The 14620-nt window shown below is 37.2% G+C and overlaps 1 protein-coding gene across 1 annotated transcript; it reads right to left on the bottom strand.

Annotated features, from left to right (window-relative positions):
• Positions 1-7350: 7350 nt before the first annotated feature.
• Positions 7351-10078, bottom strand: LOC127495532 (serine/threonine-protein kinase pim-2-like). The gene is made up of 5 exons (XM_051862451.1): positions 9520-10078; positions 9184-9278; positions 8162-8540; positions 7834-8010; positions 7351-7713 (listed from the first exon to the last, which is right to left on the bottom strand). The coding sequence occupies exons 1-5, from the start codon at positions 10076-10078 to the stop codon at positions 7523-7525; spliced, it is 1401 nt and encodes a 466-aa protein (XP_051718411.1). The 3' UTR covers positions 7351-7522.
• Between the last annotated feature and the right edge of the window lie 4542 nt (positions 10079-14620).

Raw genomic sequence — 14620 nt, forward strand, 5'->3', positions numbered from 1 at the left:
TGCAATTTCTTTCTTACGTTGCAATCTAACGGTTATTTTTCTTAAATGAGACTGCCTCGATGATGTATGCAGCCTTCAAAGGGTGCAGCCCCTGAATTGGGACAAATCTCTCGGCTTCTGTATCCCGAACAAAGCACGTTGATGGGCGTGCTCTTGCTCTTGCTCTGGGTGATGTGTGCGTGCACGCTTATCAGGGAGAAGTACCTATACAAGGAATTCTGCCTGGCTTTTTGACGTGATACAGGCCATGCTCGAAAAAATTGGCGAAACATGTCCACAACCAGTAGTAGTATATTTGGTACAGAAATACTCTGTCATACGTACAACTCGTGTTTTGAAACTTTGGCAAAACTTTAACAGTGTAAATAAGTCAGAATGCATGAAATAGCATTAGACCCCCTTTAAAAGTCAAAATAGACACACAGCAGCTGGATTGGATTTAAATAGGCAGATGCTTAAGAGTCTATGACTGGATCATTATTGCAGTGATTATTATGTTTTTAGCATGTTATATGTTTGGCAACAGTGCTTCTAACCCTAACTGATGGAGGGTGCAGCTTTTCATTACTTAAACAACTGTGTAGGAAGACACATCATGGCCATATTTCAGGATGACAATGTCAAGATTCATAAGGCTTAAATTGTGAAAGAATGGTTGTGAGGGATTAATTTCATTGAAAGTCTTTGGGATGTGCTGGAGGACACTTTACAGAGCTCATCTCTTGCATTGTCAATACAAGATCTTGACCAAAAATTGATGTACCTCTTGATGGAAATAACATCACAACATTTATTTTCATCAAGAAGTGCATCAATTTTTGGTCAAGATCTTGTATTGACAATGCAAGAGGCGAGCACTCTGTAAAGTCTTCTCCAGCACATCCCAAAGACTCTCAATAAATTTAAGGCCTGGACTCAGAGGAGGTAATTCATGTGTGAAAATGATTCTTCATGCTCCCTCACAACCATTCTTTCACAATTTGAGCCTGATGAATCTTGACATTGTCATCCTGGAATATGGCCATGATGTGTCTTCCTACATGGTTGTTTAAGAAATGAAAAGCTACACCATCCATCAGTTAGGGTTAGAAGAACTGTTGCCAAACATATAACATGCTAGAAACATAATAATCACTGCAATAATGATCCAGCCATAGACTCTTAAGCATCTGCTGATTTAAATCCAAACAGCGATTTTTTTTTTTGGCCGAGCTGTGTATATACACTATATTGTATATTCATTGTATTTTTACGTTTTATGTTCTTCAATATTTAATGTATGTTTGAAAAAATAAGTTTTTTTTGTACAGACACTATTTAAATGTTTATATTTCAAATAAATAAAATAAAATAAACACTAGAAACATAATTATGCCATTAAATAGTTATTATAACATTATTATGAAAATTTCCTTGTGTATAATTTAAATGTAAGTAACCTATACAAATCAGTTGATTTTAACTTGTTATATTACAGTAATGTGCCAACTGGGGTTCCCTGTATAGTTCACAGAATTAGTTGAGACATTTTTTCCCTTGAAAATTTGCCATGTACTCTACCTGATACATACCCTAATTAATCAATATCGAATTAAATTGAATCAAAATCGGAAGTGAATTGAATTGCAAGCTTGAGAATCTAAATCAAATTGTGAAATTTGTCAATACCCAGCCCTACAAGCAGAGTGTTTTCAAGACTGACAGTCTGTAGTGATTGTTTGATTGTCGAACATGACTGACCGAATGAATTCTTTACCATAAGCGAGTCTCTTTTGAACTTCAATAAACAAACACAGGTTATAAAGCTTTTTAGGTTTCTTCTCATCATGCAAGCACATATGTTATCACTTTGAGAAAACCAATGAAAAAATGAGAAAATAAAACTATTTACAGATGACTTTACTGTTTACCAAAAATAATACTGTGTGAACCATTTATGTTCAAAATCGTTTGGAAGGAGGTCTGGAAATTTGAGTCTGGAAAAGTATGGAATTTTAAAATGGAAAATGTGTAGGAACCTTGTGTGTGAATATATATATATATATATATATATATATATATATATTTTTTTTTTTTTTTTTTTTTTTTTTTTTTGTGGTCATCCTAACATATCCTCTAATATGATGGATACTTAAAGGCCCACTGAAGTGCCATAAAACGCACAGCGTTATTCAGTGAGTGGTCGTAATTTCCACTGAAACAGGAAGACAGGGCAGGACATATCGAGCAGCTCCTCCCCTTTTTAAAAATAGCCAATAGCATTTAGTTTATATCACAGCTCAGCCAGAGCCATTAAGCTCAGCAAAGAATTAGAATTAAATGTTGTTTGGTCAATATCAAAGCTACTGGAAGGCAAGCCTGCAACCTTTAGCCAAAAAAACATAACAGCTAATGCTAATGCTAATGCTCTGGCTTTATTTATTTTTTTATTGGATGTCAATGGAGAAGAGGCCTCACTACACTGAATAAACCTCTTTTGTGAGTAAACAGCTTATTTAATGAATCGACTGACTGAACGCTAATCTCCAACATGTTTGAGGGGAAAGATATGAAGATTTTACCATGATGAAAAGGTTATTTTATAAGAGAAAGCAGAGTAGGGAATGTCACGACAGGTAGGACTCATTTACGGCATTACCACAGTATTTAATAGTAATATTGAGTGATATTGTATATTGTCTAAAGAAAGTAAAAAATACCAATGATTTCTTTCTTTGGCTTTCAGGTTTTACCAGTTATTATAGGACTTTTTATAACTGCATGTATGCATATGACGCTGATGCATTTTAATGAATAAAGAGAAAATAAATAATTTAATTATAAACATTGTGTTGTATGTTGTTTAATGAAAAAAAAATGAAGTGTTCTTACTATCGCTACCAGGTTAGACTTGTAATGATTTATGACTGCTGTGTGCCTAATGATGATGATATAATGTTTTTTAATGAATGAAGGTAATTACATATAATTTAAATGAACTAAATGTGTATTAAATTACAATTAAGTTTTGGTGTAATCTTAAATGTAGTTTTATGTGCCTGCAGTGACTAATTTGCAGCTAATAGAGATATTCGCGTCCTTTTTTTCTGCAGTAAAGCACATTCCACAAACAATGCAGTCCTACTGTACGTTTACTAGCAATATAACACCAAATATTAACATTTATTAAGACCAATGAGCTAATTCACAAGAAACTGATTAATGTAAACTGCAACCGACTGTCATAAAACTTTAAACGGCGGGCACTGACGTCACTGCCATTATATGATAGGCTGAGGCGCCTCACGTGATCCAAGTTAGCCATTACGCTTTCTCCAATGGTAGATACAGACCCTCTCATCTCCCCAAGAATAAGACAATTTCTGGCCAATATTAAACAAGGATTTGATCTGCTGTAAAGTGCAATAATCACCAGGCCGTTGGCGCCCTCTGCAGACATTTGTTATAATACAAAATGTACATAAGATGATTGTTTAAATTGAATCTTCGCCAGGAGTTTGATTGACAGGCGATCTAACCAATCATAACGCCAAATCTGCCGTTTTGTCCGACAAAGCAGTCAGGAGAGTTAGTAGATCAATGTCAACTTGAACTTGAAAAATGGTGTGTCTTTCTATGGTGGAACAACAACCTGATGTTCATTTGTTTATTTGATGCTAAATTAACTAGTAGAGATGATCGGTTCACGAGGCGCTACAGCGATCCATCGACATATTAAAGAGCCACAAAACGGTATTTATTTATTATTTATTGTTCTTTAAAAATTACAAAATTTGAAATTTGAGACTTAAATTATGGTTATACGAGGTATAAAGTAACCTGCTCTTGTCTGTCGATGCGTTGTCAGTTTCCTCTTTGCTCCGCGATGTATTTTTTACTGCGTGAGAACATGATGTGTGGCGTGAGAGCGGCATGGCTTGTCGGACGTAGCAACAGTAACTAAGAGGGGAGGGTCTTTGCGAACACTTAGTTATGTATATTATGTACTTTAACAGTATTGTTCTATAAAACCATATGATTACTTGCTCTTGATACTTTATTTGAACCAAATATTGTCTCATTGTTATTATTATATATGTGGTGGTTCATTGCGATTTCACTTTTTTAACTTTAGTTAGTGTGTAATGTTGCTGCTTGAGCATAAACAGTATCTGCAAAGTTACAGCGCTGACAGTTCAATGGAAACGGAGATATTGTCTTTTAAAGTTATGGTAGTTTAATGCCTACAAAAACGACCGGTTTGGACTACAACGAGCTTCTTCCCGGGTTGGTGACATCATAAACCCTGCAAAACACGCCCCCGGGAACACGCAACAAAGTGGGCGAGGCCATGTCGCGCGGCATAATGGAAGCGGAAGAGTTGTCTACACCGGACGCGTCAAAAGATAATAGAACCCATTATAATAATAATCAGTGATATTTTCTACACTGGATGCGCCGCTGAAGACCGCTTCCAGAATCTACACGAGTTTAATGCTGGATTTGCACAAAGGCTATTACTGAAAGATGAAACAGTTCCCACTTTAAAAGCAGAAGCTGCTGTTTATGTGCCCCAAACTGTAAGTGTGTTTTATTGTTTGTACATGTCTTTTAAATGTATAGTTCTGTTGCTATTTTTTGGTTGCATCAAGGACGTAAACAAAGACCAACGCGTTTTTGCTTCGCTAGCCAGTTAGCTAAATTCTGTTGCATACTTCTCCAACAAACGCCAACAAACACCAACAAACTTCTATGTTCATAGACAAACAGTTGTTCATGCTATAAATTAAACGCTACCTTTACAAAAATGCTACTACTCAGTCATGTATTCGGCTACAGTAAAGCTTTAATCAGGATAAAACCGTATATTGAAAGCTAACAAACAGCAGTGACAGCATATCTAAACACTTTGACACAAATACGAAATGAAATACCATTCATAAACGTCCTTTAAAAGCCGCGATTGCCGAGGTTCTGCTTGACCCTCTTCATCTGGGTCTGATTTAGGCTCAATTTGATACAGCAATATAAACGCCATTATTTACATTTCCACAGACGCACATGTAACAACCAGAGCCATTGAAAAACATCATATTTAACGGCTCTGGTAACAACTAATGGTAAGGGGCGTGGCGTTTCCGGACGCTTCAGCGAATCACAATACACTGGGCCTGCTAACCAATCTGAGCACATTGCGTATTTTGGAGGGAGTGGCTTCATAGAAGCAGGAAGTCAAACGAGCCGTTTAAATGATAATGGAAACAGCGGTGTAGAATAAAGGTAAAATATATGAAAAATACGGCTTTTTTAAAAAAACGAAGCAGTAAGACATGTTAAACTGCGCCCCAAAAACACAGTCAGGCCTAGAAAAAAACCACTGAACCACCCCTTTAAGTCATTTTAAAGGCTTGGGTCTTTGCTTAGGCCTATTAATATTACTACAAAAATATCAGATTATTTTATTCAAGATAATATATTATAACATTTCTATTAAGTACTGTTGTGGTATGAATAATAAAACAAATGTGCTGTGTTAAACTGCAAGCATGAGTAATCTTACAGATGACACATTCTCATATAACCTGACACCATGATTTATTTTAAATAAATAAGTGTCCTTCAATGTTTTTTTTTTATTTTCTTTTTTTCCTAACATGCTGTCTTAAATAATATGACAGTTTGATCTTTGTATTATTTTTGCATCCTATTATTATAATTACTACAAAAATATTATTTATTTTTATTCATATTTATTATTATTATATTCATGTTTATAACAATTTCATATTTATTTTTTTATTTTTTTAATTTGTTTAATTGGTTTCAGTTTTAGTTCTACAAAACATTTCACACTAACAGTTCGCACAAATACATGGTTTAAAAGATTAAAAGGCTACACATATTATATAAATACATAATAAAAATTAAAAAGGGCCTAAAAGATAAATACTTCAGATAGCTTCAGGTAGCTGCAAATGATATCTTCATATTTATTTGAAATTGTCCTGTGACATCCTATTTCATGAGTTTCATCTAAATTTAAATGTTGAACGAGTCCACACATGCAGCACATATATAATGATCAAACCTGAACTTTCAGTGAAGATTCAAGGTGGACTTTGCTGTAAAAACCACATCATAAGACACACTTCAGCTGGATCGCTAATGGCTCATTGGTGCTTGTGTCTATAAATGCTTTGCTCCCAATATCCTTATCCTTGATATTTTGACTTCCTTTTTTCTTTTACAAAGTACTACTGCTGTCCACATGGACATTTATAACTATTCCAAAAGAATAGTCTGGACCTCCTCTGGGAATGAAATGTGGAGAGGCTGGACCTCATGGAACTTTAACTGAATATCCCTGATATACAGTGAAACACTGTAAATGGTTTAACAAGTGAAAGCAATGCACTGATGTATAAGTCCCAATGAAAAACAGTAAAAAGACATTCCCAGAAGAAGTCTGATGTGATGTTCCACATCACAAAATGATTATTTTGTATAATTTTGTTTCTCATTTTTGTTATCAGTAATGATTTAACATTATATCACTTGATGAAATATGCAGTTATAAGTTGTAAAATATACTGGCATCAATATGCCATCCCATAATACCTGAAACAATGTCAACATATTGTTTTATGATGAATTCTTAGCAACCATCACAGCTGCTAGATGAGTACAAAAACATTTTTACAGTCACCATAAATCAAAACTGATAATACTTGTTTTTTTTATGTATTTATTTGTTTATTTAAAAGGGGGGGGGGGGGGGGGGGGCGGAGGAGGCTGGTGGCGCGAGTGCTTATAAGCGTCACATTAAGTCCCATGGAGGAGCTCCGGAGGGATAAAAGGAGGAGAGGACCAGGCCTGGATTTAATGTTGTTGTTTTGTTTTCATTCATGAGGACGACTGCCGCTTTACTTTTGTTTTGTTTCGCCGGTTCCCACCTCCTTCTTCCCTGAGCAGAAACCCAGAAGGAAGGAGGAACACACTGCCAAAGATCCCTCACCGCTGTGGGAAAGGGGGACCCACTGCCAAGTCCACCAAGGGGTATCCGGCGCCACCGCCAGGCATCGTGGAGGAATTCACCCAGCTGGTAGAGAACCGGACGGCAGTGCGTTTTGGGAACCGGACCAAGATTTATTTTTCTTCTCTCCCCTCTCTCATCTCTTGTCTCTCCTCATCCTTCCATCTCCTCCTCTCTCGCCTCATCTGTCCTTACCCCCAGGTACTGCGAGAGGTAATGGGGGTAAGTGACAAGCAGGATGGGGCCGAGACCCGTGGGAACGAAGCGAGTGCTAATGAGCGTCACCTGCCCACCATAATGGTCTCGAGTCCCACGGAGGAGCTCCGGAAGGATAAAAGAGGAGTGACGGCAGTGCAAGACGAGAGAGGACCAGGCCTGGATTTTATGTGGTTGTTTTCTTTTAATTTATGCGGCAGTCGTCCGTTATTTATATAAATATTTCTTCTTCTTCTTTTGCAAAGCGCATGTAAGCTGTGCTTGGACCCGTATTTGCATCTATGTACGTTTTTTTCATAGCACGCAAAGATTATATTTTCTCAGGAATGAATCCATACGTTTGAATTCACTTACTCTGGGTTCCTCGTTTTGACTCTCCGGCTTCAGGAGCAAAACTTGGAACCAGTCATGGTCGAGGATCTTGTCCAAGTCAATCCTCTTGGCTGGATCTTTTTCCATGCACAAAGATATCAGTTCTTTGCATTCTGTGAAGAAAGTGGGGAGAGATGTCTGATTATTATTGTAAGTTTTATACTTTGTGTAACTGATCACATTATCTTAAGCTGTAATAAAAGTTCCTGTAGGATCCATCCACATGCTCTCACCTTTGGAAATTTCTGCTGTTTTCAAGGTCCTGGCAAAGATCTTAGGTTCCATAATGTAAGGGTACTTCCCAAACAGCATCAAGTACAACAGTATGCCTAAAGAATATACTGTTGCCGGCTTGGCGTGGTACCTGCATGTTTTGTGGAAAGCCTCAGGGGGAGCGTAAATTCTTGTTCCTGAACGAAAGAACAAGATTTGTATTGCAATGAATTTGTATTTCTACAGCTTTTTGTCTATATTTATTCAACAAGCGATCTCTGGTGTCATTGGCTCTGTCTAGAAAGCTCATTATAACTTATCACCATAGATTTGTGGAATAATACGTACCAATGTACCTCGTATAACCAGACTTCTTCAAGCTTCTACTAACACCGAAGTCGATTAATTTGACCTGTAAGCTGTTCTCGTTGATTAGCAGGTTTTCAAGCTTGATGTCGCTGTGGAAGATTCCCCTTTCAAAGCATATTCTTGCAGCAGTAACAACTTGATGCATCACAGCTCGTGCTTTTGACTCACTGATTCTGCCATCATTCTGCACTAAATACTTCCGCAGATCTTTGCAAGGCGTGGGCCGCTCTATGACCAGTATGTATTCCTTCCGTGTCTCATACCAGTCCAGCAGCTTTATTATTTGAGGAACGCTGGGGCCTTTGCTCACCTGAATCATCATAGCGATCTCATTTGGAAGCGATTTGCCAAATAGACCCTACAGGAGAGATAAAAGTTACACGAAAGTGAGATAATTAGAGGACGTGATGTAACTCATCTGAATTACTACAACAGAATTATGTCCTAAGTAGGTTTGAAGTCTTGTAATTTAAACAAATTCAACTGGAAATAGTTACTGAAGTTGCGGTCACATTTACAGCTGACTGTTGAAATTTTGCGGGGAAAAATTCAGTCATTTTAACAGGAATCCACACGCTCTGGAGTTTTGCGTGAGGGTGAAAAAGCTCGTTCATGTTGGTCATGTGAATTTGCCATGCTGACCCTCAGAGAGCTGCTTGGTTTGAAAGTTAATACTCTATTGACAATGGACCTTTTTTGCCCACAAAATTTTGTTAAAGTATCCTATCGCTAATGTGACCGTGTACTCTGAGAGTAAGAAAATGAAGGGAGCAGCAGCCTACTTATAAGTCGCCCATTTTGAAAGCATTCTTCCTTCGCCACAAATTTGAGTGCCACCTGTTCTCCAAGGGAAACAAAAACAGAAAGATTTTTTTTAGTGAGAATGGGTTACAATTAATTATCTGTGCAGAGGTCACATGATTCTAGTAATGAAACTTGATGTAACTTTTAATAAACTTAAAGAGTACCAAATACTTTTGTTAGCGAGGAAAGAAACAAACCTTTCGTGAATCAGACAATCGCGTTCCTTCATACACTTTTCCAAATCCTCCTTGACCGAGAAGTCTACCAATTTTATAGTCCTGGTAGATGTCCCCTGTAAAAAATAAAAGAAAGATTATATGTATGTATGTATGAATATATATATATATATATATAATGAGGTATAAACAGTATAAACCATAACATTAAAGAACACTTTAAAGATGGACACATTATTGTGGTGTTATGGGGCCTCACACAACCAAAATCCATCCTCAGTCCACATCTTCATTAGGATAAGAAAGACAATGTCCAGAAGAAGACATTAATGTTGGGGTATTTGGTAGTAAACTGACCTCTCTTTGCATTTGAACTTATATTGATAATTTCATCCTCAGTTTTCCAAAAAATGTCGTCCGATAGCAAAGGAGCGCTGAGGTCCCCTTCAGTAATGGATGAAACAGTTGGAAAAGTACCGTTGTTCACGTTGATGTCCTCTTGCTCTTGTCTGGGAGCATCAGCCTCCTGCACAGTGTTGAGGGTAGATACACAACTGTGCCAGCTGTACACTGAAGTGTTGCTGTTTTCTTCAGCTTTAGGAACATCTTCATTAACTTTCTCCACAGCGCTGAAGGAAGACACGCAGCTGTACACTGAAGTGTTAGTGTCACTGCTCTCTTCAGCTTTGTTCAGTGAATGAACAACGTTGTTGTTGCTGGGAGTGTTGATGCTCTGGGTGTTGTTCTTGTGTTCATCTTCACCATCAGAGCATCTCTGAGGTGGTTGGCTGCTGCCATTTCTGCACTGAACCTGTTGGGCTTCGATGGGCGTTTTCTTAGATTTCCTAGAAAAAGCCCATCTAAAAAGCCTCCCTCTCTTCTTTTCTAGTCTCTCAGGGACAGGTGTTGGTGACATACATGCAGAAGGATCTTGGACTGCAATGCAGCTGTGAGATGTGCACTGCCCCATTGCGTCAGATCACTTGCTGATGTTCTGTCACAAACTTTTATCGCAAATCGACTGAACTTTTATAGCACACAGATCAGTGAAAAACTACAAATCAAGTGATATAACACACAGAGTGATATAACACAATTTGAGCGACTTTTCACCACAGATGTACTACAATACTAGTCAGATCGATTGATACAGCAGGAAACAAATGAACTAAAATTCAGCGCTCGCGGAGTTCCATATGTAGGCTTGGGCAGTGACGTCACAAGTGCTGACGCGTCGGCCGGTTGCCAAGGGATTTTTTCGAATGTTTTGGTCACGAGAATATACAGATACATGCAAACGATAACTGCTATTGTTTAGATATAAAATAAATATATTTATCAACTTTATCTTAAAACATATCTTCTTTCAAAAGCTTCATGTCACGATTACTACAATTTCTGATGTCAAACACGGAGCTCGACGATCATAATCGACTCGAGGTTAAAAGCGTACTGTCATTCACAAACATTTCTGTTCCAATGATAATGATTCAAAAGAAATAAAATGATTTAAAAGAAATAAAGTGTCAGTAGTGATTGATACTTGCCCAAAATTATAAAGAATGATGGAAAACTTCGATATTATGATGTTTTCATGAAGCTTGAAACTTCTTGCCCGAATTCAGCGACAGTTTTCATGGCCAAACTTGCATGGCGTAACGTTAATTAATCTAATTTCAACATATGGAAATAAATAACAAGTACTTTTGGGTTTCTTGTTCATCATATTCATTTTCATATAAAAGCAACAGAACTTAAATTACATCCAGTTTATCAGAAACACAATTATTAATCCAGTAATTGGTCAGTTATTTTGACAATTAATTGAATAATCTGTTAATTATATATAAGGGCATGCTCCCCCGAATATACATATATATATATATATATATATATATATATATATATATATATATATATATATATATATATATATATATACAGGTGCTGGTCATATAATTAGAATATCATCAAAAAGTTCATTTTTTTTATTATAAATTATTTTTAAAAATGAAACTTTCATATATTCTAGATTCCCCACATGTAAAGTAAAACATTTCAAAAGTTTTTTTTTTAAATTTTGATGATTAGAGCGTACAGCTCGTGAAAGTCCAAAATCCAGTATTTCAAAATATTAGAATATTTCCTAAGATCAATCAAAAAATGGATTTGCAAAACAGAAAAGTTCAAGTTCTTTAAAGTATGTTCTTTTGTGCACTCAATACTTGATCGGCAGGACATATTACAGCAAATGACTTGCTCCTAGCACAAATTACTGCATCAGTGAAGTGTGGCATGGAAGTGATCAGCCTGTGGCACTGCTGAGGCACTATTGAGCCTTCAGATCATCTGTATATTGTTGGATCGACTGTTTCTCATCTTTCTCTTGAAAATATCCCATAGATTTAGGTCAGGCATATTGGCTGGCCAATAAAGCACAGTAATATCATGGTCAGCAAACCACTTGGAAGTGGTTTTTGCACTGTGGGCAGATGCTAAAGTCCTGCTGGAAAAGGAAATCAGCATCTCCATAAAGCTTGTCAGCAGATGGAAGCATAAAGTGCTCCAAAATCTCCTGGAAGATGGCTGCATTGACTTTGCACTTGATAAAACACAATGGACCAACACCAGCAGACGTCACGGCCCCCCCAAATCATTACTGACTTCAGAAACTTCACACTAGACTTCAAGCAGCTTGGATTCTGTGCCTCTCCAGTCTTCCTTCAGACTCTGGGACCATGATTTCAACATGAAATGCAAAATTTACTTTTATCTGAAAAGAGGATTTTCGACCACTGTTCACTGTCCAGTTCTTTTTCTCCTTAGCCCAGGTAAGATGCTTCTGACGTTGTTTCTGGTTCAGAAGTGGCTTGGTAGTCCTTTTCCTGAAGATGTCTGAGTGTGGTGACTCTTGATGCACTGACTCCGGCTACATTCTACTCATTGTGAAGCTCTCCCAAGTGTTTGAATTGGCTTTACTTGACAGTATTCTCAAGCTTGCAGTCATCCCTGTTGCTTGTGCACCTTTGCCTACCCAATTTCTTCCGTCCAGTCAACTTTGCATTTAATATGCTTTGATACATCACTCTGTAAACAGCCACCCCATTCAGTAATGACCTTCTGTGACTTACTCTTTTTGTGGAGGGTGTCAATGATTGTCTCCTGGACCATTGCCAAGTCAGCAGTCTTCCCCATTAGTGTGGTTTCAAAGAACAAGAGATACCCGGAATTTATACTGTAGGGATGGTCATTTAATCAAACTCAAATGTAAATATTCTAATATTTTGAGATACTGGATTTTGGACTTTCATTAGCTGTACGCTCTAATCAACAAATTAAAAAAAAAAAAACTTTTGAAATGTTTTACTTTACATGTAGGGAATCTAGAATATATGAAAGTTTCATTTTTTAAAATAATTTACAATAAAAAAATGAACTTTTTCACGATATTCTAATTATATGACCAGCACCTGTGTATATATATATATATATATGGTGCGATTTGTAGGGGGGGATGGGGGGATTTCCCCCCTTCTGGTCTATGTATCCCTGCCTCTGCTGAATTAATAAAAAAATATTACCCCCGGCTGATGCTACTCCACAAACCACCAACAGAGCATATAAAATACCAAAAATAAAAATATTTTTTAAAACATCGGCAAGTAAAACGCTGCGTTTATACAGAACTGTCTCTTTACGATCACAACAAACGGGACATTTCAGACGCGCATTCCGACTTCGCCTCATCGCCAGACTCAAGTCAAACGAGCGCGGAAAAGATAGGTGAGGACGAGGGAGCTTTACTTGAACAACAGTCAGACGAGATGTTGTCAGGCTATGTCAGTAAAACTCAGAAAAATGAACATGACTGTCCAATCAGCCGTTATACTGTGCTCGCGGCGCGCACTCAAGAATTCCACGCGCAAATGAGGCGGCGCGCGCTGTACATTACTTTATTATAGCTTAAATAAAGCGCAAATGAAACTACGAGCATGCACCGTCGTTGTTCTGTTGTAAATTAAGTCATGAAATTACCAAACATGCGATTAAAGCTGCCTCAAAACTGTGCATGCATAGGCTATTTGTTGACATTGTTTCAAAGCAATTGTTATCCAATTTGTTGGCCTTAAAACGTCTTAAAATGCACATGTCTACACCAAGGAAATCTAATTTTTTGGGGGGTAGCATGCCCCCATACCCCCCTAGACTAGTAAACTACATTTTGTGACCTCGGTAATTATGAAACCCTGTGTACGGCCCTGTATTTCTCCAAATGTGCGCACTTTGGGACTAAACGTTTGTGTATGCACTGTGATCAAAAATAAATAGGAGCAAACGTGATTGAATGTAGAGGTTTGTGTCTCGTTATTCTATTAAAAAAAAAAAAATCAACAACTACTGATTAATTTTGCATGATTTTGCATTCCTATTAGAAAATTAAGAATTATTAGTCTCATTGTAAATAGTGGTGCAAATATCGAAGTTATCTAATCTGTCTAATACTTCAAAACTCAAGGTTAAATCAGAATATTTATTGTAAAAATGTTTCTGTAACAGGCAGCTACCAAAAATTCGTATATAACTCCACTGTGGTTTGTGATTTATTTTCAAAAGGGAAAATCGCAAATCGCACCCTGTGTGTATATATGTATATATATATATATATATAACATTTAATTCAAGTGTCCACTTTAATCTTTAATATTTGGCAACTTCTTTACAATAGAAATATAGTTCTTTAACAATAACATGTGGATATCAAAACTCAGAGCAAGGGTTTATACGTTTAACAGCTTTTCACCTCAACGAAACAATATCGTCATGTTTTAATATTTCGTCACACCCCTAATGTTCATATTAGAGGAGAACCATATAATTACACAAAAAACGTCTTAAAGATTCATCTTGTAATTACAGAATCACCAATTAATCATGAATTATGTCAAGCACATAACTGATTGATAACAGGTATCATTGTGCATCCCATTCACAGGTCTGACACCAACACCAACACCAACACCTGACCCTAATCCTGTCCCAGGCCCATCAGGGATCGAGACCTTGCCTCAGTCAGGTTCAAGCGGAATCGGCCCATCGCCTGGCTAGGGCACTTTTGTAACTGACTTTTTGTTCCATGTTTAAAAAAATGTTTTGATTGACTTGACACTGCAGTTAGATTAATTTACCTGCCTGAGCCATATGTGCAGAGTACATAAAGTGCAAAGTAATGTGGATTCTGATTTCAGATTACTTCATCTTATAGTAGCCGATCTGAATTGAAAAGACCCATCCACATTCTTTTTATTCTGTCTGCTCAGGCACAACAAGAATCATACTTACATTAACATGCTGTCATTTATCTTTCAGTACATTCGAAATATGATGTGCTTGGTGAGCTGGGACGGGGATCCTTTGGCTGTGTCAAAATGGGAATTCAGAAGTCTGATCACAGAAAGGT

The sequence above is a fragment of the Ctenopharyngodon idella genome, chromosome 15 (assembly GCF_019924925.1).
Source record: "Ctenopharyngodon idella isolate HZGC_01 chromosome 15, HZGC01, whole genome shotgun sequence".
In the NCBI taxonomy this organism is placed as follows: domain Eukaryota; kingdom Metazoa; phylum Chordata; class Actinopteri; order Cypriniformes; family Xenocyprididae; genus Ctenopharyngodon; species Ctenopharyngodon idella.